This window comes from Stegastes partitus, unplaced genomic scaffold (assembly GCF_000690725.1).
Source record: "Stegastes partitus isolate 25-593 unplaced genomic scaffold, Stegastes_partitus-1.0.2 Scaffold1239, whole genome shotgun sequence".
Lineage (NCBI taxonomy): Eukaryota > Metazoa > Chordata > Actinopteri > Pomacentridae > Stegastes > Stegastes partitus.
This window is the reverse complement of record NW_007578970.1, coordinates 139,211-166,700: the sequence shown is the minus strand read 5'-3', so window position 1 is coordinate 166,700 and position 27,490 is coordinate 139,211. Positions and strand designations below refer to the sequence as shown.

Here is a 27,490-nt window from a genome sequence, read left to right as displayed (position 1 = left end):
GGCTTCCTCCCACACAGTCCAAAAACATGTTGAGGTTAATTGGTGATTCTAAATTGTCCGTAGGTGTGACTGTGAGTGTGCTTGGTTGTCTGTCTCTAAGTGTGGCCCTGCGAAGGACTGGCGACCTGTCCAGGGTGTCCCCTGCCTTCGCCCTAAGTCGGCTGGGATAGGCTCCAGCCCCCCTGCGACCCTAATGAGGATTAAGCGGTGTATAGAAAATGGATGGATGGATGGATGGACTGTTGGTCACAGTTGAGTCATTGAAGGCTCAGCGGTTGAGCCAAGGAGAAGATTATTTATTTTTTTTTTTTTTTTTACAGAATCAGTTAGTAATAATAATGTGATTCAGGGTGAAAAAAGGTATCAACTCTTGGGTTTAAGCTGCACCGCTAATTAGCTTAACTCGATAGATTGAACCTAAAGATGACAACAAGTACCATTTTATTTCCTTCTAGATGTCCTCATTGATTAGCAGTGTTGAACATCACCATTAACTATGAGATACATTTATGCTATTTGTTGTTTACTATGTGCCCATAAACTGGGGTTACATTGATTAACTACTATCTTCGATCATTTTGGTGGACTGTGAGCTAACGTCGCAGTAAAAGCTGGTAGATCCACCACAGTGGAAGCAGAAAGGCTGATAATGTGGCCGTTCCTGTAAATGTGACCTCCTTCTATGAATCTCACCTCGCAGCAGCTGAGGTCCACAGACACATCCTTCAGATTGGGGTTACTGGCCAGACCGAGCAGCAGAGCTCTGCAACAGTAATAAAAAATACACATCCATAGTCAAAAAGGAACTATTTGAAAAGTGGAGGCCGACTAAGTCTTCAGTTTGTCTCTGAAAAAAAACCATTGAACTCCTGTGTCTGCAATTTATGCTGACGACACAAGTTTATTTTTTACCTAAAAGTCTGCACATGTACATTTAAATGACAGTATAGATATTTAATAAAGATGAGGAACAAAGTGTACAGAGCTGCAACTCAGACACATTAAATGTGAATGAATCTCACTTGAGGGCCTCCGGCGGCAGCTTGGTTCCTGACACGTTGATGGAGCTGAGAGACTCGGCGCTGCTGAAGAAATGCTTGAACGAAGGAGGAACCTCTTTACCTTTCCTGCAGAGATAGAAAGAAAACAGCAATGAAACAACGCCACTATGTAGATATTTAGATAGATAGGTATTTTATTCATCCCCTTGGGGGAATTCAAGGTCTCCAGTTACTCACATTTTAGAGTTACGGAAAATAACGTGCACATCATGCTGGTAAAATAAATTGAATTTGAGTTTCATCCTTTCACAGGGGTCATGCTAATCTTCTCTATATCACATTCAATGTATTGTATGTGCTGCCTAAACAAGACTACCTATACACAGATCACATAAAATGCAACTTCTCAGACAACAGTAAAAGCTTTTTTTTTGGTTTGAATGCAGCAGCCTACGTTAAGATTTCCCCATCATGTGTGAAAAGCCTGTGACCCACTTTATCTCCTGTTTAAGAAACTCTCCTCACCCCATAAGTCAAACCATACAGACGGAATAATAAAAAAAGAGCATCAGTCAAAGTCTCACATACACCGAAACTCACTCGTAGCACCGTGACTCCACTGCTTCCTCTCTCTGCATTGGCCTCAGTATCCTTTCATTCCTTTCACATTTACTGAACTCATGTCCTCTCTCATCCTCCTCTTCCTCACCTCCCTCTCCTCATCTCTCCTCTCCAACTCCCCCCCCTCTTCCATTGATGTAAGATCTCAACTCCCAGGAGACATACTGGGAAGAGGAGATAATGATGGGAGAAAACTCCACCCCTCATCCATCTGTTACACCCTAGACCTTGACACACAACATTTAAATTGAAATGTGATGGCATGTGGTGACCAGCAGGGGTCACACACCAACATAGAGACACATTTCCTGGAATAAAGGTCTGATGTAAAGGCACTATGTAAACCCAAGCAGTCCTGCACCTCCACCAGAATTTTTTTTAAAAAAAAGACGTTTAATTCTGTTAATAATTACTTATACAAAAATTTAAAGGAGCTGGAATCCACATGTACAACATTTCTCCAAGTGTCCACAGGTGTTATCAGTTTTGGCAAAAAAAAAAGTTGGCTCAGTGTACTTTAGCTATTTTAACTACTTAAATTTCTAATTTGGTTCCATGCTGTGTTTGCACAACCTGCAGTTCAGCCGAGTTCAGTGAAAAAGTTCGTGAATTTTTGTCACGTGACTGTTGGTCACAGCTGAGTCAATATTGGCTTATTGGTTGAGAGTAGAAGAAGAAATTTTTTTTTTTTTTTTTTTTTTTTACAGAATCTGGTTCATGCAAACAGCTTATTTTTTTTAGCAGCTTTGTTGTTGTTGTTTTTTTTTTTTAGATTTTTGGAATAATGGGATTTTGATGAAATATGGCAATCTTAAGCTCAGAGATGATGAGCTGAAAGACTGTTAGAAAGTTGAAAATACCAGGATTTTTTTTTGTAATTTCCGATAAATACAAGATACTGTACAAACAATAAGAGACTCAGCAGGCACGTGACAGGACATTTCAGACATTTTTAATGTTTGTACAGGTTTGGGACGCAGCTAATTATCAATCCTACATTTAGATCCTGAACTCCCAAAAAGATGCAAATAACTACAAATGTCTTCTCAGCTGTGACTTTGAAACCTTTCCGGTAAATTCCCCTTCTGTTCTTGTTTTACACAGACTGCATTCAGCTGTAGCAGAAGCATTACTTCCAGTGTATTCAGAACACCCTGATTAACAAACCCTTTAAGAGACAAGCCAATCAAAATGAATTTTCCTTATCGGTTTTCTGTTATATTTTGTTGTTGTACCTGTGAGGGAAGACACTCTTTGACATGTTGAGAACAGAGAGATGTTGGGCCGATCCTCGCAGCAGAGCCGAGCAAACCTGGAACACACACACAGCATGTCACGGTAACATTTCAAAAGTGAAAGCAGTGGCTGATTTGTTGGTTTCTGTTACAGCATGAATCTTTGTTTTGGAAAGTTTTGATACGTTTCATTAAGATTTCAACTCCTGCAATGTGTTTAGACATGTGTATTTACATGTGGCTCTACGTGAGAGAAACAGAATATGATTTAGGAGCCAATCAATATCCTCAGTGACAGCCTGACAGCTGGCTACATCTCAAGCCAATCAATAAGCTGTGTTTGGCTCTCAGACCCACATCAATACATCACATACAGTATGCAGCAGCAGATTGAGTGGGTGTACGAAAATAGATTAGACTGCATGCAACGCAGATATTAATGCCAAGCACTTCATCATCTTTCAGTGCTGCACAATGAGGCACAATCTAACAGCATGTGTCTTGTAAAATTATCCATTTAGACCCATTTATTCACCTTATGCACCGGGTCGGATGTTATTTGAATTCGATTGACTAACCTGGTCCAATGAGCAGTCAGTGTTGGAGAGGTCAAGGGTCGCCAGGCTGTTGGGTTGACCGAGGAAGTGGTAGAAATGCTGGAATAAAAGCATCAAAAACAAAGTTCAGAGTAAAAACAGAAGAAATCCTTGTGCTGTAAATATCCAGAGAACAAAACAAGGTTTACAAAGTGCTTGGACAGACAAAGCAGGTTCCCAGAAGAAGCAAAAGATAAAGTTGAAACAAGAAGACAACAGACGAAAAAATACATTTTGCATTACGTCAATATTAGGTCACCCAAACAAAATAATGATGTCACATAAAAGCTTACCCATTAAAATGGGTTTTAAGAAGTGGTAACTGGTTCTGCAGCTGTAACTCCTCAGGCAGCTTGTTTTAAAGCCGACAGATCCTGATGTCATTGTTAGATTGAAGCCTCAGCTCTGGACCAACCAGAGGAGTCCTGCCTGAAAGCTGCCAGCTGGCTCATGTGAGGGCAACATTTCTGCTCTGTAGCCTGAAGCTGGATGCCTTAAAAGTGATCAGCAAAATCTTAAAATCAATTCTAAAGCTAGCAGGGAGCCAATGGAGAGAAGCCAGAATCCGAGTGCCGTGATCTCATCTATTGAAGCCAGTAAAAGGCCGAGCTGAGAGACGGTTTAGTGTTGCATCATTTCTTCAGGACTTGCCTGCAGGATCCTCACATTAATCAGTGATCTTTGGAGGCTGTGCTAAGCTAAGCTAGCCAGCTGCTTGTGTCTCAAAGCCTCATACTGTACAGACAAGATGCTGGTTTCAATCTTGTCATCTGTGTTCAGTCCCGCAGCATCAAATGCATATTTCTCTAGATGTTGTTAAGCTCCACATACAACCGGAATTACTGCCTTGCTGTTGTCTGCCTCCACCAACCAGGGAGGTTTCAGTTTAGTCTGTCCAGACTCAAGACTCAAGTGTGTAAATTCACTGAGAGAAACTGAAAAGAGTTACATTGGATTTATGGGTTCAAACGGATGGATGATGCTGCAAAGAAGCAACAAATTCTAACAAGTGGATCCTGCAGAAGATATGGTCACTATCTTTCTTCTGTTCTGGAGTTACGGGATTAAATATTGGCCACAGAAGTGTCTTTACAGAACATGATGAACTGAACACACTGAACTTTCACCACTACAATCTAATCAGTTCATCCTATGATAGGATTTTTGCTTACGAAGGCTTTGAACTGACTGAAATTATCCAGAACTTTTTAGGTGGCAGCCATGACGAAAGCTGCTCAAAAGGTGCTTCCTTTGAAAGGAAACATGTCCCACAATCCCACAAAGACCTAAATCACCAACCACTGCTGTGTCAAGATAATGTAGCTTCGGGAAATTCTCTTTAATAGCTTCTTTTGACCACATCATGTCGTCCATCAGGGAAACGCATCGTTCTCATATGAATGGGATGGACGGACAGAAAAATAATTCCTCTGAGCACACCTGTCTGGCTGCAGTTTCTCTCTCGTGCTTTTATCTCTCTAGCTCTCAGTAGATTTTGAACTTTCCGAGAAGAAGCTTTCCTGCAGAGTGACACCAAACTGATGTGATCTGATCTGAAGAAGCCTCCAACCAGATCAGAGTCACTGATAGCAGCTCTGAGAGGGATCAGAAACTCTCTGAGCGTTAGATTGTGTTTGCAGCAAAACCACACATGTTGTTGGTTTGCAAACAGACGGAAAAAAAAAATCCCTGCAGACAGTAAAAGAGCTTTATTTTTTCAAATGTTGATGCAAAGAAACCCCCAACAAAATATGTTTTCTGTACCTGCATGTCGTCTCCTCTGAGCATGTTCCCTGAGAGGTCCAGATGGACGAGGCTGCTGGGGATGGACGGGTTGGCACTCAGTGACTGGCAAAGGCTGTTCACCCCTAAAAAGCACACAAAAGACACACACAAACACACAACGTCAGAATTATCGCAAACCTCCAATCTCCACTTGATATTTTGACAGCATATTGAAGGAAATGGCAGCGGAAATGAGCAGTGGCTGAAGACAGGAAAGAGCTGGATCAGAATGTAGATGGAGAGTGAAAAGAGCTTCTCGTGGTTTTGTAAAAGTGATGCTCTGCCTTCACCAGCGTCACGCCATATTAAGTATGAAACAGTCTCTCTTTGTATCAGCTCTAAAAAATGTATCGCAATAAATTAATTAACCATCTGAGCCCCAAAACCCAACAGCAGGTTTACTACCTTTTATCAGCGACAAAAAAAATGGTTGGATTTTCATTTTTCTGACAATCTGTGAACTAATCGTGTGTGACGTGCTGTTCCATCAGGATAATCAAGCAAATTTAAGCCTAAAATGTGAATATTTTTACTCCTAAAAAAAATCCTTTGCATTTTCATCAGTCATGTGCCTCCTGAGTCTCTTCTTGTGTTTGAAAGACATGTTCAACCCAAAAAAATCACCAAAATAACACGATTTATCAAAGCCAGAAGCTGCAAAACCACAAAGAATTCTCAGATTTTCAACTTTCTACCAGTCTCTGAACTAATCACCACAATCGAAGCTTAAAATCTGGATATTTTATCGAAATCCTTTTATTCTACATGTCCTATTTAAACAACGTTGGGAAAAAAAACTGCTTGCATTAACCAGATTCCATTAAAAAAATAATTTAAAATTCTGTGTTCCTGAGCAGAACTGAAAAAACATGATCGACTCAGCTGCGACTAACAGTCATGTCACAGAAACTGAGGAAAAAATTTGTCTGAACTGCAGAAAAGCATACAAACCGATTATAAATGTAAGTAGTAAAATATCCCTAGTATGTAGAACCAATGTATTTTTTTTCTGTCAGTATTGATAAAACCTGGGAACTCCTCAAAAACATGTTGATTCCAGAAATTCAACTTGTATATTTTTTCTTTTTTATGAATTTAGTTATACTGCACAAAATGCATTGTTGTCTGACTCTAGCCCTGGCTGTACTGTGTCCATGGAGGTGCAGGACGTCATATTGTAGTTAAAAAGAGCAACAAATGCCCAGAAACTGCTCAGAATTCAGAGGGTGAATTATTATCTAACATCGAGCTCCAAAAAAACCCTCATGAGGTGCTCCAGTTTTCCAGTGATCAGTGTGTGTTTGACAGGAAAATGTATTTCTACGGTACAGTGCACGTGTCTGGTATTGACAAACCACTGACCTGCATCACGTCTATCGCATGACTGACACATTGAACTGACACTTTAATGCTGCCAAACCCTGACGGACTACAGATAAAGATCCGACTGTCTGATCGGATCAAACCGGATGAAAACGAACGCGATGAAGGAAAAATGACTGAAACAAACGGGAGAAGATCAAATGAGCGATCTGCTGAATAATGTACAGCAACGACTGGAGTTAAAACACATCCTCAACCCTCTGCTGTTGCTCTGGGCACCGGGGACATAGATTATACTATCAGTTTAAGCAGAACAAACCCGACACTGTGGAATATGGCAGCTCTTTATTGATCGCCTCAGAGCAGAACATGTTTACTGCCCCTGTAGGCGCTGCACAGTTTACTTTGGACGAGAACCAAGAAGAAATTCAACCTGCAAGTAAAACACGCATTTAATCTAGAAAATACAACGAGCCTAACTACAAGCAAGCCTTTGCACAATCAGCATTTTATGTTTTTTTTTTTCATCATATATCAACTGTACGGCTCTGCTGATGCAGAGAGCAGCATTTACACGAATGAAACATGCAGACTGTGCACAGATTGTCTTTGTACAAACACTTTGCAGATCCGTCTCTCACTTACAGCGTTAATAGTGCGATAATTAAGTCTCATTAGCATGCCGGCTGGAGGCACGATCAGAGAAGTGGAAGATATGAATTGCTTCTGCTCATAGGGGAGCATAAATGAAAACCCAAACAAGAGAGTCTGCTGATCACAACACAACATTTAGATTATTTTACTATATCTTAATGAACCCGTTACCTTTGGGTGACAATGAGGTTTTGGAGAAGTTTAAATGCTTGAGCCCCATACGGAGTTTGGCAAACTGAGCACCCAGCGAGGAAACACCTGCAGCAAGAGACAAAAGGAGAAAATCAGTTTCTTCTGGGCAGTTCTGCTTCACAGGGATGCTGTAGCTTCTTTCTCCCACAGCCAAGATCACTAGGAGGACTTTTTTGATACAGATACAAAGCGTTTTGCACATTAATTCAACACAGATATGATTAATTGTCCATCAGTTTACGTAAATACTCAACTTCTCCGTGTATGTTTTATTAAAATTTGACTATATTTTAACCCTCTAACCTCGAAACCTGCCGGTTAAAAGCCAAGTTTTCTAAATCCTGAGCGCCTCTGCACAACCAAGATGATGTGAGCGACTCAGCAGTCGCATGATAAAAATTGTGTGAATTTCATAATAAACCTGTATGTTTATTTTATTTTGTAGGAAAACAAACTAAACATATAAGTTGTATAATATTTATACTATGTAAATCCACCATTTTTTCCAATATTGATAACACCTGGAGACTCTTGGAAAAATGTTGAAAATGTTGATTTGAGTTTTTTGGTTTTTTAAAAATTTCTGTACAATAAATAATCAAATCAAATCATTTTTTCATTTTTGTGATTCTTTTTTTTTAGGATTTACGCATCATGACTTTGCTATTCTGTACAATAGACGTGTTTCTCTCCTTCTTTATGGTTGTTATGTTTCCACAGAGATGCAGGACTTTATATTGCAGTTAGAAAATTAGTCCACAGTGAGGAAAAATGAGACAGGAGCAAAGAAAACGCAGCCGCTGGAAGTTCAGAGGGTCGCATTAGGTTACATATATAAATGTGGGTTACAGTGCCTGGCTATGATAAACCCTGCTTAAAATGAACTCCACCAAAATTGTTTTCTTGTTTACATTTTTGTTAATTTCTAAAATGTATATTATATGTAATCAATCACAACAACTTCTGAATAGTCTAACAAACAGTTTATTTTGTATATATATATATAAAGTATTTGTATAAAAGCATAAAGCCGCTGATCTATTATGTGAGAGGAGTCTCATCATTTTCAACAGATCCTGCTGGTAAATTTTACAAGACAACAAATAAACCAGAGAGCCCCAGAAATCTGTTGCATGTTTACATGTGACAGGCCGAATATTTGGTGGAATCTATCTTTAATTCATGTGTCCTGGATAGAATGAAGGTGATGAAATATTCAGCTTATTGCAGAATAACAGGGGAACATGGCTGCAGTACCATGATAGGCATGCAGGAGGAACTGCTCCGCCTCCTGAGTCTGATTCTGGTCATTTTAATGTAGACAGCAAAGGAAGCATGTCTAGAAATGTAGTTGAAATAAGCATTTACTGTACAGAACAGACAAGAGCACAGCGGCAGAACAACAGACCTGAGATGAATACATTAGCACAGACGTCTTACCTCTGTCCTCCAGCGGGTTGTTGGCCAGATTAATGGTGGTGAGCCCTGAGCTGGGGTTGTGGGCCAGAGCAGCAGCCAGCTTCTGGGCAAAATCTCTGCAGGTGGTGAAAGGGTGTTTCCATCATATGATCAATGTGCTGTATGTGTACAAAGCCTGAGCATAATAAATATTCATTTTGTTTGCCACAGCAGTGAAGCAGAGCTGAATGAAGCTGCTCTGAGAGGTCACATTAGTACTGGTGAGGCAGCGACCAAATGTGTTCTGCCAGTAAAATCTTCTCAAACAGCTGAATACACAGAAACGGCATAAAAAAGCCACCGTGTCAGCAACGGATTCAGCATCAGAACTTGACCCAGAAGGAGCTATTTTCCTCACGGAGCTGACCGAAACTGACGTCCCTCTGCAGCTGTCAGTTTGTGCATTTTAAGCCTAGTTTTGGGGTAAACGTCGAACATTTAACCTGGTTGCATACACACTGAACTGTTCCTGTTGTTTTCATACCAATTAAATCAATATAAACTGATTTTTATCACAGATATGTGCAGTGTTATATAAGTTACATGGTAATGTCGGCCCTTTTTGTTTAAAAGTGCACTCCAATGACTTTGTATTGGACCTTCATATAGCTCGGGGAGTTCTTAAAGATACATTTACAAAATTATTCTAAAAAGGTATGACTGTGGCTGTTAGTGTGGGTCAAGCTCCAAAATAAATGTAAATGCAAAGTAGCTTCTTCTGCTTGACCCTTTTAGTGAAACATCTTTACATCTTAATTCCCTGCAAACAATCTGAAGGCAAACAATGAAGCTTTGACTTTCTAAGAGTTTCCTCAGAATTTTCTTTTGCTTATTACCTGCAATAACAAGCTCAAACTAAGTTGACTCTAATGATTACACATGGCCTCACTTTGAGTCTTTGACATGTAAAATTCTTTGGGTGCCCCTTATCTTACGTTTTGAGTCCTGCGTTGTCCAGAACCAGCTCCTCCAGTCGACTGGATCGGGACACCACACGAAGGATCTGCTCGCACACATCTGCAGACTGAATACAAATGTCAGATGACTTTACATCATTTATCAGAGAGTGAAAACAGAAAGAATTGTCAGACTTTTCAACTTTCCGAAGGTCCTTGAACTACTCAAATTGTGATATTTTGTCAAAATCACTTGTGTCTCATTTAAAACTATGACAAAAAATAAACTGTTTGCAATAGATTCTGTAAAAAACAAACCTGAAAATAGAAAGATTCTCTGCTGTCTGGTGCAACCATAAAGCCAAAAGGTACTCAGCTGTGACCAACAGTCACATGACAAAAATTCATGGACTACTCAGGTGAACTGCAGGCAGTGTATGGAATGAAATTAAACATTTAAGAAGCATATAGTATATAGAGTTGCAATCTCTTTCCAGTATTTTGAAATTTTTGCTAAATAAATAATCATGGTAATTCAGCTTTTTAAAAAATGCATGGCTTTACTTTGTTACAGTAACAACACTTTTGTTTTTTGAGTTCTCTCTACGTCTGTCCATGACTGTGCTGTTTCCATTTAGGTGTAAAACTTTACATCACAGTAAAAAATGATGAGTAAAAATATGCCAGGAGCAAAAAACACTCAGAACCGGCGGAGAAGATATTATAGTACAACCATCTCTGCAGTTTTTGATTTAGTACCAAAGAAAAAAAGAGTCATTACATATTGAAAGTCACACCCAAAGCTGTGCAGTATTTCTTATCTCTCTGATCAAATAAAATACTTTTCTTCATTATTTTTAACCAAAAGCACAAAAATACACTAATTAACTGAAGCAGCTCCGAGGCTTAAAAAAACACACTTTAATCTAGAACAGCAAAACTCACTCACTACAACACTGAAGGTCACAGAAAGAACACAGAAATGTACTTTTTGCTTGATTCCCTCAAGTGTTTCTGTGCGGAAAACCTCCAGGAAGCTGCTCATTTATGCTAATTAAAGCTGTAGAACGCAAAAAAAAAAAAAAACAAGTGAATTCTGTGTGCTCCACTTAAAGATCAGTTATGCGTGACGAAGAGAGGCGACTGTGGACACTTTGCAGGGAGAAAGTTGTCTCGCTTCTCTGGTCTGGGCTCCACAGGAAACAAAACCCAGGGGGAGCGAAAGCACTCATATTTAGAGAAAATTAAAAATTCAACAGCTGAATGTCGACGGCCCACCTACATGTTCACTGACCCAGTTCACTGTGTGCTGCGTCATTCTCCGACGCCACACGGATTCAGCTCTGACTCACAACACAAACAGCTCCCATTATGATAACACAACTTTTATTGGACCATTATGCTGTTATTAATCTTCGCAGTGACATTACAGCTATAAGGGGCTGTTTCTGTTCGCCAGCAGCCTCAGCGTGGACAAAACAGTGGCAGCATTGTCCAGAACTTGGGGGGGGGAAAGAAAGACGGGAGATAATGGAAAGAGACAAAGATAGAAGAAAGCGACTATTGTTTCACGTGTTTACTCTGCGAAACTATGAGTATTAAAGAAGAGGAATGAAGGATGGAGGGCAGCGAGGGATGAGGCGTAATGCAGAAAAAGGAGAAGAGGGGGTAGTGAGGGATGAAATGGAGAAAAGGAAGGAGAGGGGAGCTCGGCGGAGGAGGGACAAAGGAGTCAGTATTTTCCACAGCAGTCACAATAACACTGCCGGTGACGGCGCAGAGACTCTGTCAGCATGTGGATTGTACCATTATTAAATAACTGCCTGGTCACGCTGTGCTGTTCTGACCTGGTTTTGCTGCAGAATCACACGCTGAGGTGATCAGAGTCCTCTTATCGCCCTCCTCTCCTTCTCCTCCTCCTCCTCATTTTTGGCTCAGCATCTTGATTAGGCCACGAGACAAACAGGCTGATTGAACTGAGGACGAGCAGCTAATCCCTCGCTGTGGAGCCTGCAGAGTGTGTGTGTGTGTGTGTGTGTGTGTTATATTATCCAGTCTGCTGATAGAGATGGTGATTCTGTGGCCTGAAGGCTGCGGATTAACTGTCAACCACTTGTGCTTTTCTTTTTCCTGCAGACCGTTTCTTTTCTTGTGCAATAGCTGCTAACTGTTACTGTGCCGCTTTTCTATTGTGTGCAATGGTTATGTTTTTTTTTTTTAACTGTATTTTTTTTTTTGTTTTTTTTTTTTAACTGTAATGTAATGTGTGTCTTTTTAGCTCTAATCTAAATGTTGCTGCATCCTGAATAGAAGGACAAAAATGGCTTTCTTCTTCTTCTAATGGGTCACCAGTACAGATACAACAGTTCAAAGCAAATCCAAGCAAAATCAAACAAATCTAAGCCTAAAATTGTGACATTTTCTCAAAATTGCTCTATTCTACGTCTCGTTATATAATAATGAATTATTTAACCCTCTGAACCTCAAAACCCTGCATACTAGTGTGAAAGACATGTCATCTTCCCCCCAAAAAAGGCAAATTATCCCATTTTTCAGAGCCAGAAAGTGTAGAAACAGAAAAAAAATGATTTTCAACCTATTCTGAGAGTCTGTCAACTAACCATGTGTGTTCCTTTTTTCTGAAAATTAAGCAAATCTAAGCTTGTAATCGTGATACTTCCTCAAAATCACTTCATTCTACATCTCATTATAAAATTAAAAACATGACACAATCATGTGAATTGTCCTCACACAGAGCAGAGAGGAGACAAGTACTGCAACAAATCTGAGCAATTGAGAAGAAAATCAAAAATACTGGATCAATAAAATAAATACAGCATGGTTTAGAAACAATATACAGAGGAGTAAGATGTTGAAAGATACATTCAGCATGGTGACACATCTTTCTACAGCTGATGTGTAAAGTCACAGGACAAAAACTGAGAGATTTTACAGCTGAACTGCAGGCTTTGTTTACACAGAGCGGCTAGGATGGAAAGAAAAAATGTTGGACATGCTGATTCCACTTTTTGAATTTATGTACGAGGTGTGTCAGAAAAGTTCCAGGACTGGTGTCACAAAAGAAAAATTTCAAACCTAAACTACAAACTATGAGTTTTCCCCCTTCAGACCATCAACCAGCACATCTACAAAGAGGTCCTTTGCTTTGTTCAGTGCGTGAGAAGAGGCGAGAGTTGTGGCAGGACAAGTGGTGGCTGCTTCACCATGACAACACACCTGCTCACAATGTCCTGAGCATCCGACAGTTCCTGGCTGAGAAGAACATCGCCGTGCTGGAGCAACCTCCCTACTCACCCCACCTGGCTCCATGGGATTTGTTCCTCTTCCCCAAGCTCAAGGGGGTCATAAAGGGGACCCGTTTTGAAGACCTGGACGACATCAAGATGGCTGTGACGACAGAAGATCCCGCAAGAATCCTTCCAGGAGTGCATGGCAGTATGGCAGAGAAGGCTGGAAAAGTGTGTTAGACTCCAGGGGGATTACTACGAAGGGGAAAACTTGTAGTTTGTAGTTTAGATTTGAAACATATCTTTTGTGACACCAGTCCTGAAACTTTTATACCTCGTAAAATAAAAAAAAAAATGAAGTTCAGACTAAACTTTTTTTGGCATTATAACTAAAGGCATTACTTTTTGCCATGCTTGTGCAGTTTCCATAGAAAGAAAATGTAAAGCGCATAAAATACACAACTAGACTAATTTCCTTATTCATCTGGCATCTCTAATCTTTGCTTTCTGTCATGACTTTCCCTCTTTCACTCTGTTCCTGCCTTGTTATTCTGTCACACTTGCTATTGTTTCTGCTGGCACAATTAAAATAATATTGCAGCCCTGATTTCTGCAGCTTCTTCATTAACGCTGTCCAAACATGCACATGTGTAGAACAGAGTGGGGATACATAGGAGACTTTAACCATAAGCTCCTAAACCCACAAAATACCATTCAAACACTGTCCAAACATAACAAGTGGCATCCATCACCAACAATAGCCCCAAAAAAAACATAAAACACTCAGCTCAGGGTCCATTATAAAACACTAATCTCAAACAGAAAGGACCCACATTAGACATGTGCCTGCGTGAACATTCGTGCCTAAATCTGCACGCTGGATTCTAAAAGTCGATACAAAAGGAATCGTGTGTGACGGAGGCGTGAGATAATTGTTTGGACGGAGGGAGCTGTGTGTGGTAATTGGTGAGACCGAGCGAAGCCTTGAGACGCAGCGCTGGTAATGGAGTGCTGCAGGGGGGCAGCAGCCCAAGACATGGAGCCCCTTTGTCTCGGTTGGATTAGGAGTCTTATCATACAAGAACATTGGACTGATCCTCGGTCAACAGACAGGAGGAAACAAAGGGGCGAAAACTCTGCACAGGCAGATACGTACAGCCAGAGGTGAAGGGAAAGATGTGGTGTATGTGAAGTGGAATATGCAAAACAACAGCGAAGGAGGCACAAACGATCCATCATCCAAACCGAGCTTCATCCAAAGGAGAGTAGTGGCAACAACTGCAGCGGAATGAACCTTTAATCAGGTGCCAATCATTACCTGCTCCAACACAGTAATAAAATTCAATCTCTGCTTCATCAGAATTGGCATTTTTTCCATTAAAAATTCAGAGCCAGAAAATGTGGTGGATCGGATTTTAAAAATCAAGCAAATTTGAGCTTAAAATTGTGATATTTCCCCAAGATGACTTCACTCTACATCTCATTAAAAAAATAAAATAAAATAAAAACTGTCGCGGTGCACAAATTCAGGGTTTGTTCAGGTGAACTGTCATCAAACAGAGCAGAGAGGACACACGCATTGAAACAAAACCGAGCAACTAAGAGGAAATTAAAATCTACTGGATCAATACAATAAATGCAGCACGGCTTAAAAACAGTATCCAGAGGAGCAAGCTGATGGAAGATACATTCAGCATGGTTAGTTTGTAATTCCTGTAAAAGTGTAATTGGGAAAATATCTATAGTATGAAGAGGCAGCTTTTTTTTTTTTTAACAATTGAGGTCATTGTATGATAGTCATGCAAAGCAATATCAGCCCTCCAGTCCGTCAGTTGGCAAGATATCTGGAAAAATAACAATATTCTCATCAGCTATAGCTGTGCCTATAACTGACAGTCAAACCACCAAGCTAACAACCTGAACGTAAACAGTGTTCAGGGTAAACATGATGCCTTCTTAACATCATCCTGTTAGTTTGTCTCTGTTAACATTTTGATGTTGGTCATTAAAGCTGCAGTAGGCAGAAATCTGGAAAAGCAAAAACAACAACTAATGTTCTGAGTCCCGTCCAGCACACAAGCATGTATTTCAAGCTAAACGGTCAACATTCATTTTTAAAGTTTATTTAACCCACCACGCCACCAAATCCTGTTCTCACTTTGCTCTTTATACACTCTCATTTGCCAAAAAGCCTACTGATTGGCTAAAATCTCCCTCCAGAGTTTCTGAAGCGAAGAGAAGATGCAAAAGTCTAGTTTCCTCTCATACCACTTGAATTAGAAAATGCTGACAGGCTAGGATAATAAAATACCACCCGCCTCAGTTTAAAGCAGAAAATTTGAAGTCACAGAGCGGTCAGCTTTGCTATGGACTTGATTCTCCTTTTGGTTTGATCAGCTGATGGGATTTGACAGACTTTTTCTTTCATATGGCAAAAAACACCAACAACTATATTCTACTGCAAGAACTCGTGGGTCATTTTAAGGCATCCTAAGCTTTAGTGTGTGTTCTGACTCCTGCAGAACCTCTTTCAAGGGAGGAAAAAAAAAACAACAACCTCTAGGCTGTGAGAAAAACTGTTATGCAGGTCTTGATGCTAATCGCTTAAACTTGGAGAAGACATAAGGCGGTTTTCCACTGCAACTGGAGACAGAAAAGCTGATTAGGGGCTGTTCCTGTAAACGCCACCTCGCGCCTCAGTGGAAAACTGCCTTTTGATGAAGCGGGAAGCACTGTGCTGTAGTAAAGCAGCAAGGAAGTGAGAAACAGATTTACACAAGTGAAAGGAGGAAACTGACAGCAGCTTTCCTCACTCATTTCAATCAAAACTGGACCGACACCATCGTTTATATCAAGCAATGTTTGAGAGCATGTGAGTGGTGACAGAAACTGCTCTGATGAGAACGTAAAGAGGTGAATAAATATATATTTGATATAAAAGAGGAGGACAAAAAGCTCCAAACAGTCCAACAGCAGCAAACTACAGCCTCAGAAACAACCACACAGCTGGATCAACACCTCAACTAAAGCTGAGCCTTCATGAGAGGAACGTACCAGTTTGTAATCCTTGGTGGAGAGCTTGGTGAACCACTGGTTAAACTCCAGGACTGCGATGATAGCGACCAGATCCCTGAGGAGGAGGAGAGGAAAGGTCAGAGCTGCCATTACACACTCTTCTTCATCAGTTCCACCTTCAGCTAACTGTTGACTACAACAAATCATGTATCCCCTACAGTGCCTGCCTTTCTGTTTTCTTTTTGTTTTCTCCCACATGGTCCTCGTCTGTGTACACCTTGAATGTTTACATGATGCTCCGGTAAAATGAGCACTCACCTGTTCTCCAGGTGGCTGAAGTCCTGCAGGTTGAGTTCTCTGGTGTCTTGCGTCAAATAGATGGTGTCTACATCCTTGAGAGGAAACAGTTCATTAAAGATAACAGCATCTGACCACAGAAAGAGCAGATCAGGCGGCTGCTCGATATGCTCTCATCACACCAAACTCTCACTGGGCAGCAATAGCAATCCAGGATTGAACCATTATTTTTAGCAGCAACAGCAACAAACTACCTGTGAACACCCCCCGCATTTTCACAACTTTGAACTCGCTCAACCCAGTGGAAGCTGTTGGGTGTAACTTATTCAACGTGCACTGAGTGTTTATTCGGAGTCGGCTCCAAACTTATCGACGACTTGTCAAAGAAGTCGGCACTGTGGCTACATGTTGTTCAAATGGATAGCCAAAAAATAAACTATAAGCTTTGCAAACACCAGCTGCAACAGCTAAGTTGTCTAAATTGTATCCCTCAGTAGTCAGTGTGCTTGATGATCAGTCTTTGTAGTCTATTTTTGGAAATCAATATGGGCGGCTGGTTGGCTCCAAGTCTGTTGTTATCGTTTTAATTAAAAATAAGCAGTTCAAAATGATTTAATGTGCTGCAAACACTGGCTTTTTGTGTGTATTTACAGTTCATTTAGGCTAATAAACTTGGCAGGTAGAGTCGATTTAGTTTATCTACACGCAACGTGAGTTTTTTGGTTGAAGAGCAGGTAGGATCCGAATTAACCAAGGCTTTCTTTTGTTGACTGCATCCCTGTTGCACATAATGGATGAAATATTTACAGGAGAAAAAGATGTATTCTCTTTTGGACAAGAAGAAGCATAAAAAAAGATCTTGAGATACAGACATGAAGGAGAGGCTACTGCATAGATTCATATATTGTGGCTATTCTATGAATGAAAAGACTTTATGCAGTTTCATGTCATTCAGCCAGCAGCTCTCAGCACAGTTGAACCAGGATCTGTCAAAGCTGTGAAACTGCACAAATATAATGTAAATAACACTTACCCACTGCACCTCTTCTCTGTACGGCAGCCCCAACCAGTCACAAACACACCTGTACATCTGAGAAAACCCACCTGCACACACAGACAAATGGAAATCAAATGGAGAACAAAACAAAGGGGAGCTGAGACAAGGGGATTGTTAACTTGACACTACAGATTTAATGAGAAACCACCATTTCCTTCGCCATATACAACTACTAAAGTAGCAGCAGTGACTTAAACCTTTGGTGCACACACACATAATTGCAGCATTGAAACACAATTAGAAAGTCACAGGTTCCTACCGCAGGGTCCAGGTTCAGCAGGCTTGTTGTTCTCCCATAGAGTCTGCAGAGAGGGCAGCCGGTCTGGAGGCTCCATGCAAAGCTTCTTCATCACTTTACTGAGGAGAAAAGACTCTAAGTATTAAAAATAAAACTACCTGAACAGCAGAAATTAAAATCTAGTGGTAAAAAAAAAAAAAGCTCAAAAATACAAACATGAGACTCTTGATAAGATCAAAGTCGCTTGTGTGGTTCACAATACGAGGTTATAAATGTTTATGGTTTTACATCCGTGCTCATTTCTGCATTATATTCATGCTTCCTGTTCTCGATGAAAAATAATAAATCAGATTCACATCAGTGTTGCAACATGATAGTATCTCCACATACATGATATTTTTGGATGTAAAATACAGTACATGTGGATGCAATGTCCAACCTGTAACTTACCGTAATTTCCAGACTATAAGCCGCTACTTTTTTCACACACAATGCGGCTTAAACAATGATGCGGCTAATTTATGGATTTTTCCGAATTTGCCTCGAGACGAAAGTGACATTGAGAACGACAACAAAAAAGAGACTGAGGAAGTGTGTGACCAATTCTGAGGCTGTTCAATTCAGACACTGAAGAAGACGACTTTAGTGGTTTTAGTGCGCAGGAGGAAGATGAAGAAAGCGATCAATGACTTTTCCTGGTAGGTTACAGGCACTGTTCGGAAAAAAAGCATTTACGGTACGTATTTGTGTATGTTACTGGTATGTATTTAATTAAAAGTTTAAAAAAATCTTTCCTTGTAACATCTTTCTTTGTAAATATCTCATGTTACAACGTGGACACCTGCGGCTTGTAGACAAGTGTGGCCTACATATGTACAATTTTATTTTTTCTTTTTAAAGTTAGTGGGTGTGGCTTATATTCAGGTGTGCTCAATAGTCTGAAAATATACAGATGGAGTTGATATTGGGTTAAACCTGGAAGAATTACTTGAATTAAATAATGCAGCAATAATCTGAGCAATAATATTAATATCAGTTGCAATATTACTTTTCACAATAATTTGTGCGATATCAGTTTCTGCATCATGCTGCATTTCATTTTAATGTGCAAAATGTCATTTCTCAAGTGCAATATTTCAGTTTCATTCGCAAAACTTTGATCATATTTGCAATATTTTACTTCCCTGTACAACAATGTTAATGTATTGTGCAATATTTCATTTTAATCTCATTTTTCAGGAGCAATTTTGCATTATCATGTTATTTATTATCTCAGTATCACTGCAATCATTACTTTATATTGTTCTATTCTAGCCATTATTTTAGTTTACTTTTCATATGTTGGTATTGTATCGTACTAACATCATATTACTTTTTCGTCACTGCATCTAATTAAGATAATATAAAAACTTCATTAATCCCAAAGGGAGTTCTTGTGCCAGATATTACCTAGAAAAAGCAAAATGACACAACATAAGAAACAGTGGCTAAAAAGTCTAAAAGTAATAGGATATAAGTACGATGCAATACTGAAATGATATCAGTAAACTAAAGTAGGGCTAGAATAGATCAGTAAAAAATAATGCTGTGTCATTTATTTTTTTCTGAGCAACATCTGGCACAAGAATTTCCTTCTGGATTAAAAAAGGTTTGTATTTTATCTTATCTGTTGTACAGAGTCAGATCTGTAAAATACGACTATTATATACGACGATTTAAATCCACACATGGATAGAGATGATGAACTCACCTTGGAGGCAGACCAGGACATATCCTGAGCAGACAGTTTCCTATGTGAGCCACCACGTCATTGACCTCCTCTGTGGACGGCAGCTTCAGAGAGAAGCAGCCGCGTTCGTACTCTATAGACAGCTACACAAACACAGTGTTCGTTAGTGGTCCAGTTCAGCTTTTTTTTTTTTTTTTTTTTTAATCACACAGCTTGTGAGAATAGCTTATGAGCAGTGTAGGAGTTCAGCATGAATGTGTTCTTCCCTTTGTTTCATATTCAGCTTTTCTGCTTCCACATATCCGTCTATAAATCTACCACGTCCATCTACATCCACTCAATCACTGCTCTATCCCACATCTCTGCGTTAGGCAAACGTAAAGATTTAATGATGTTAACCAAGATGGGCTAACCTATTCCGCCTGCATCGCAATTATGCAAATGCTGCTGCAAGGCGAAACGAGCCTCTTCAATATGCCGCAATTAACATAATCCTGGCCGGTGCACGGGAGACCATCAGTCAGATATTAGCAGGACTGACATCCCTCCAGATGAGGAGCAGGGAGAGGTTCAGCTGCAGGAAGGCTCTGGTTAGCGACGGATTATCATATTTTGTAGGTAGATTTTGCAAACTGACAGCTCGCCAGCTCTGGTCAAAAAGCCAAAAGAGGCTCAGCCCAGATTTTGCTTTCAGTTTGTCATGTAGTAATGGGTTTCTGGAGATTATACAAGAATTCAAGATATTCTGCTGCCATCTTTTCAGATTTGGCCATCTAATGAATCTGCTGTGATTCTGGGCTGAGGCTTCAAAGCAGAGAAGTTGGGTTTGGGTACATATTTGAGCAGACATCCACTATGCTGAAATGTCCCTCAGTTAGAGGAATCCTGAGGCCTTTGACAACACTGGACATAAGGGACGAATAAAAAGATTTTCCAGCAGTAGTTTTGGAACTTCTGTATACATCTTTGAGTGAAAAACATTTGGACCACTCACAGATAGAGAAAATACTGTTGATTACAGGACTGACAGACTTAAAAAACGTGCTGAAAATGTGTCTCATTGAGTTCATGTCTTCACAGGCTGGAAGTGTTTCGGCAGCAGGTGAAGAACCAAGAGGCTCTTAATGCTTTGGTCATCAGTGTAAATCTGCCAGTTTGTATTATAATGAGGAAATCAGATAAACTTAATGCAACTTACCTTCTCCGGCATCCTGCTTTCTTTATGCATATAATATTATCTGTTTGTTTGTTTGTTTATGAGGCTTTTCTGTCACTGTGAATATATTGTTTTCTGCTTAAACAACACTGCCTCACCTTTAATAACATGAACCCACAAAGGAGCGAAGTAAAATACAAAGTCTTCATAAAGTTTGTCTATACTGAACTTTGACTGTGAACCATGTGGAACAGCTTCAAGTAACAATTCTTTAATCCGAAAGCATAAAAACAGTATGAATCTACTTATGCAGTATTGGATAAACCAATTTAAACCGATGCTTACAATTTAAAGTAATATTTGGACAAAGTGTGGTCCACCTGTTGACTTCTCAGCTGAGATTTGGGATACAAGATGAGTACTTAGCTCTAGTAAGCTTAGCATAAAGGCGAGGGATGTCCCATGAGATTGGGACTAAGGCCGATAAAAGCAATTTTTACCTGATCGCCAGAAAGTACAATTTGTTGATTACATTTGCTGCTACACAGTGAATAAGACATTATGGAACATGGTGTACGACTATCCCAGCTTGATTTAAGGCTAGTGCTCTGGTTGGATGTCATTAAGCATCAGTCAAGACTTTGTCATGATGCCTCCTTACTAGCTGAACTACCACAGTGTGATCTGACATGCTGTTCTTCTGTTTTTGTAGGTCTCTTACTGAACTTTGGAGAGAACCATGCTTGCACCACTTCTATGCTAAGCTAACTTCAGCGCCAGCAGTTACACAGAATCACATATATCTTCATCTCACTCAGCAAGAAAGCAAACAAGAGTATTTCCTAAAATGTAGAACTTTAGAACCTTTAATATTTTTGTGCTGCCACAGTGTGTTAAGGTTGTGTACCTGTGTTGGCTTGTTGCAGGCAATTCCCTGAATCTCCAGATAATTAAAGGAGTGTTCCACCTAAAAGAAGAACACAGATGTTACATGAAAAGTTTCATACAAAAGCAATAAAGTCATATGGAAGAGGTATTCGGTGAGTATCTGAACTGGTTATAATAAGACATACGCAGTGTTTGCAGACTACTTCTAACGTGTTTGGAATGAAAAGACTAACTAACTAACTACAAATAAAAATAAAATAAAAATGTAATAATAATAATAATAATAACAATAATAACAATAATGGTAAGAAGTCCAATATTAATCCTCTGTACCCCCAAAAAAGGCATGTTTCCTTTTACAAATTCACCAAAAGTACACCACTTATTAGAGTAGGAAATTGTTAAAGATTGTCAAATGTATGCTGCTTGACATACAATTATATAAAGAAAAATAACCAAATCTAAGCCCAAAATTGTGATATTTCATCAAAAGCACTAGGTATCTCCTCAAAAAAATACACCAATAATGAACCATTGGCACCAGATTCTGTATAAAACTAAACATTCTGCACAGCTCAGCCTGAGAAGCCACAAGTTTCTCAGCTGTGACCAACAGTGACGTGACAAAAAGTCAGGTGAGCTGCAGGCAGTGTTTCCACAGAGCAGAGAGGAGACAAGAAGAGAGACTGAGAGGAAAATAAAACATACTAAATGCAGCATGGCTCAAAAACAGAATACAGAGGAGCAGGTTGTTGGACGATACGTTCCGCACGCTGAAACATCTTTGTACAGTTTTTATTTTTTAATCAAACAGTATAAAGCTGAGATTATATTAGAGTGAATGAATATGAAACTGTGCATCCGTGCAGTATACATACAGTATCTCTAAGAGTAAATAATACATAAATAACAGCAGTCGAGTACAGTGACTGTCTGTCTAAGGAATGCAGTGCACAAGTATGTCTGTTTCATAATTAAAAGGCAGAGCTGCAGTAATTTGTCTCTCCGACCGATTCATCACTGACTCACACATTAACTAATGTGTAGCATCAGTAGGCTTTAGCCCAGAAGATGCTTTTATCCCACATACCTGCATTTCAGTATTTCATTTCTACCAGCTAAATTCTAGTTCTTGTGCCTTTTCTGTTTTTCACTGTTTAAAATTTGCATCATGAGCCAGCCGGAGCACTTTTAGATCCTCGTTTGTCTATTTCTGTTTCAAGAGAGTGTCTCAGGACAAAGAAAACAAAGAGGCCGTCCTGCCTCCCTATGCCTAAAAAAAAAAAAAAAAGGAAAGAAAAAGACTTTTGTTTCATGTGAGGTGGGAAACCTGTGCATACAAATCTAACACTGTATACTGAGCACAGTTTTCCTGAGCGCGCCGACAGTGCAGCGCCTGAGGGCAGGCCAGGAAGCGAGGCCAGACTATTGCAGACTATTCCAGGTGGGCGCTGAGCTCCTGAGGCTTGGCTCAGAGATGAGAGGCGAAGCAGACTGTCTGTCTACTGTCTGCGTTTCAGCCTGTGGCAGCTTACTCCACAATAAATACACAATAACCATCCTGCACTCGTGGTACAGCGCAAACACACACACACACTCCATTTCCATTCAGCGTTTTAATGAGCCTGACAGACAGAAACACAAAAGAGGAAATCAAAGCTCAGTTACCGACATGTTCCTCCGACACAATTAGCTTTTATCAATGACAAGGAAACAGCAGAACCAGAGAGATTCTATAGGGATGTTAATGTAACTTATAAAAGAAAAAAATAACATATTCTTCCTCGTAGAAAGAAAATTTCATGAACAATAAAACTACAACCTCCTTTAATAAAATACACTCTGATCTGACAGCCAGCTCTGTCTGATAGCTTAAGGTGGTTTAATTAAACTAATTATAGCAACATTTAGGTCGATGTTATAGAATAACTGACATTACAGAGTCATTCTGTCTTTATTATATCATGTACAAGATATGAATGGACGCTAATTATCACCACAACACAGATGGAGCAGAGAACAAAAGTGTATGTTTTGCTTGCATTTTGCCTCACCTGCACCTCTATGAAACCAGAAGTTAAAATGCAAACAATCCTAAAAAAAACAAAAGAAGAAAGACCTGGAATCCACATGTGCAACGTTTTTCCAACAGATGTAACCAAGACAGAGAAAGGGGGAAAAAAAAAAGATGACTACACAGCCTGCTATATTTCACTATTTCCATTTTTCTATCAGCTCTGTGTGAGAACAAAAAAAGTCACAGAATTTTTTTCACTTGACTGTGGATCACAGCTGAGTCACTCACAGACTCACAGTTGTGCTGAGAAGGCCAGAATTTTTTGTTTTTTCACAGAATCTGGTGGTTGTAAACAGTTTATTTTTGGCAAATTTTAGAATGATTTAAAGGTCAGACGTGGTTAATTTTATTGGCGGAATAGCACGTCTCACACACATGAGCAGTTCAACGCTGCCAGAAACATGGAAATCTGAGGATCCTTCCTGTTTATTTACAGTTTCTGGCTTAGATAAATGGTGTAATTAGAGAATTTTTCTAAAAGCAACATAACTTTAAAATGTTCTGGGGGTGTTTGGGGTTCAGACAGTTGATCTAAATGTCTGTAGTTCTTGTGATATGTCAGAGTCAGTATTACAAAACATTGCTTAAGAATAGTTTTAAAACTTCAGGAAGCTAAAAAAAATCCTAAACAAATAGTAATTTCGTGACTGTTGGATACTTCAAAGTACAATAAACACACAATACAAGCACAGTATTCTATGTATAGTGTACTCCTGGATATACTGCTAACTATTTTCAGTTTGCTCCAATATGCAGCACACAGTATTTAACTTGAAAAAGGTCCGTTTATTAGGATACTTAGTTCAGCCAGTAAAGCTTTCTGCACCGATTTTACAGTACGTCAGCCTTGAATCTGAGCTGTAGCCAGAGGCAGGCATCACGCTGGGAGGTGTGGAGGAACCGAAGGCCTGAGTAATTGCATTGTTCACTCACTCGTTCACTGTCCGTCTGCCGGTTTAACTGCTCAGATGCGTTTGTTTTTGCTGTATGTTCATGATATGTGGATGAGATTATTTCATGTACGATTAGGAACATTTAGGACGCTGTTGGCTTTTTAATGAGACACAATTCAGGATGTTTGGCAGCTAAATGTTTATTTCAGATCTGCTTTAATGTTGAGATGGCTTGCAATGCGTTAGGTCTTGTGGGCTACAGATATAAAAGGTATCTTTTGCTTAGTGCGACACAAATTTGTAATTTCAGCACTGACACTGAACGTGAAGCGATGCAAACTAAGTAAAAGTAAAAATAAAAATCAGCTACAACAAAACCTGAAGAAACACCACAAAGCTCTGTTTAATTAGTGCGAAGCCAAATCTGATTGCCATCCAAAGCATAAAACTGTTAGTCAGCGTCTTTTGTTGACTTTAATCTGTTTTTTATTTTTGATATATTTCTTTAATCCCTGTCTACTTGTAACATTAAACAGAGACAAAGGAGCATTTAGGTATATAAAATATACAGCAAAAAGAGTCTACAAAGTGAAATATAGACAAAAAGAAAGACGGGAGACGTGAAGCTTGTGTTCAGTCTTTGGAGGAGACTCTGACAGACATTAAGGCCCTGCAGCTTCTCAACAGCAGCCAAATCATCAGACACAGAAAAGCCCACTGAGAGGCCTTGATAGAGCTGGAGGGGGTTTCAGTTATTAGCAAGAGAAGAAAAAAGTGCTCAAGTGAGGGTTTGAGTTACTACTACAGTACAGTGCTCTAACATTAAGGCCTCGGGCTACCTTTAGAAGAACAATATAGTGCTGATGAAATCCCCACCTATAGCGGGTTCTCTCGCGTTATTTTACACGTCACCGCTTTCATTCTTCACGTTCATACACAGAAGAGAGATGAAAGCATTGCCTACAGTACACTCAGATAAATCAACACCCAGCACCTTCAACAAAACAGCTTTTAGCAGAAAAATACCATCTAAAAAGGATGCACAGAATCATTAGCTCATGTGTTGGAACAGCGAGCAGAAGCTAATCTTCATTTGCACTTGATTCATCTCCACTGTAATATAGATTTCACATTTAAAAAATCAATACTAAGAGACACAGGCGGTAACAGTCAGCTGTTTCTATGGATGGTGGCAGCGTCGTCTTTTAACAACTGTAGCAAGAACCCACAAAAAAAGGGGGTATAATGATGAAGAATTTCATAAATTGGACATTAAGTAATGAAACCACTTTTAAAATTGTAGGCATGACAATGCTACACTTACTAACCCTCTGAACCCTGAGCTGTTTTCTTGCTGCTGTCACATTTTCACTCACTGGTGGCTCATATTTCACTGTAAAATAAAGTCCTGCACCTCCATGGAAACAGCCACAGGGTTTAAACAATGCTGTTTGTTCAGTATGACAAAGTTATAAAGCCATAAATCCTAGAATCTTTGATTATTTATTTAAGAAAATCTGAAAAAAAAGGTACAACCAACACTGGAAAAAATAGAGGACCTACACACTCTATGTGTTCTACTACTTATATTTTATATTTACTACCTTTATCTCCTCTCTCTGTGGGAACGCAGGCTGCAGTTCAACAGATCAGTCCCTGAATTTTTGTCATGTGATTGTTGGTCACAGCTGAGTCAAACGTGGCCTCTAAGAATTTTATGTTTTTTCTAGAATTGGGTTACTGCTATTAGTTTATTTTTCCAGATTTTTAAAAAAATTAAAGCACATAAAATTTAAATGATTTTGATAAAAATCATGACTTTAAGCTTAGATTTAGTTAATTATTTCACTGCAACATGGCAAATCATACGTAAGTAGTTCAAGGATGTATGAAGATCCAACAATTTTTACCATCCTTTAAATTTCACACCCTGAAAAATAAAGTCATTGTGATTATTTTTTTTGTTTGCTTTTAAAAATAACACGTCTTTCAAACCCATATCCAGGTTTTTTGGTTTAGAGGGTTAAATGTAAGTTCTATTAATGGAATATTAAGCCTGACTTTATTTCGTCATTGTCAGGCGCACATTTGCTGAATTATCCATTGGAGGCTGCACAAAACAAGCTATTAATATCAATATATTAGGACCTGAGAACGTGTGAAGGACATTTTCACTGTACTTTACCGACTGACTGATTAAGTAAAAACAATCCTGCAAAGAGTCTCTAAAATTAAAACCAGTTCGCTGGTTCTGTTACGATCAAACCAATCAGATTCGATTGAATTTGAGGCACCGATTATCCCTGCCGACCTTTGGTACAGTGGTGAGTGGGGGAGGACAGGGAAGAGGATGGAGGTAATCTGGATTGTTGAAAAAGAAGAGCAGGATGAGGGTGAGAAAGCTGAATGAAAGGCTTAAAGGAAGGAGAGGAGAGTAAAAGGTGATCTGTGGCTGTAATCTGACGGGAGGAGATGGAGGTTTACTGCAGCAGGAGGAGCTGAAACAGTGGAAACAGAGTCAGGCTGAGACGTACGGGAGATACGGATTAAAAAGGAAGGTTAGTTCTTCATAAAGCAGGTGTTTAATCCCCACTGGGCAACAGATTTATACCAGATGCAGCTCCAGCTAAACAAACACACCGATGGCTGGAAACATGGCGTCATGTGAAACACGGTCAGCTTCAATATTCTTTACGGCCTCATCCACCACCAGTAAAACTATAAATCTGTTTTCAAGCAAACAATCAATCACCTAAACCTTCCCCTGAGGGCTTCTTATCGACTGCAAAGCACACAGATGTTTTAAACGGTGACCATTTCCTGGACCTGCTACAACATATGATGTTATTGTGGGATATCATGACTTGGAGCGAACACTGAGTGATGCTCTTTTCCATCAGGAGACATCGTAAGTCTGGACGTTTTAGATAGTAGTTCCCATATCCACACAGCTGTGTTTTATTCTGTGGATCTGTGCATGTGGTCAGACTGGAGGATATTTTATGGCGTTTTTAATTACTGGTGCTTAAAGCTGCAGACACACAAAGGTCACTTAATTACATTTTGTGTTTCAATGAATCACTGTCAGAGACTTAAACCTCTGAACCCCAAAACCCGCCGCTGGGTTTGAA

General features: G+C 39.6%; 1 protein-coding gene across 1 annotated transcript in view; it reads right to left on the bottom strand.

Moving 5' to 3' along the window:
* Window positions 1-27,490, bottom strand: part of LOC103369093 (leucine-rich repeat-containing protein 16A) — a 103,487-nt gene that overhangs the window by 33,182 nt on the left and 42,815 nt on the right. Inside the window, exons 4-17 of the mRNA XM_008297702.1 lie at window positions 21,409-21,468; window positions 19,367-19,488; window positions 17,638-17,735; window positions 17,355-17,425; window positions 16,343-16,416; window positions 16,064-16,139; window positions 9,801-9,889; window positions 8,848-8,942; window positions 7,387-7,473; window positions 5,218-5,321; window positions 3,436-3,513; window positions 2,858-2,934; window positions 1,023-1,127; window positions 694-763 (exon numbers count right to left, since the gene is read on the bottom strand). Of these exons, the coding sequence (XP_008295924.1) occupies window positions 694-763; window positions 1,023-1,127; window positions 2,858-2,934; window positions 3,436-3,513; window positions 5,218-5,321; window positions 7,387-7,473; window positions 8,848-8,942; window positions 9,801-9,889; window positions 16,064-16,139; window positions 16,343-16,416; window positions 17,355-17,425; window positions 17,638-17,735; window positions 19,367-19,488; window positions 21,409-21,468 (1,206 nt within the window). The remainder of the gene's footprint in view (window positions 1-693; window positions 764-1,022; window positions 1,128-2,857; window positions 2,935-3,435; window positions 3,514-5,217; window positions 5,322-7,386; window positions 7,474-8,847; window positions 8,943-9,800; window positions 9,890-16,063; window positions 16,140-16,342; window positions 16,417-17,354; window positions 17,426-17,637; window positions 17,736-19,366; window positions 19,489-21,408; window positions 21,469-27,490) is intronic.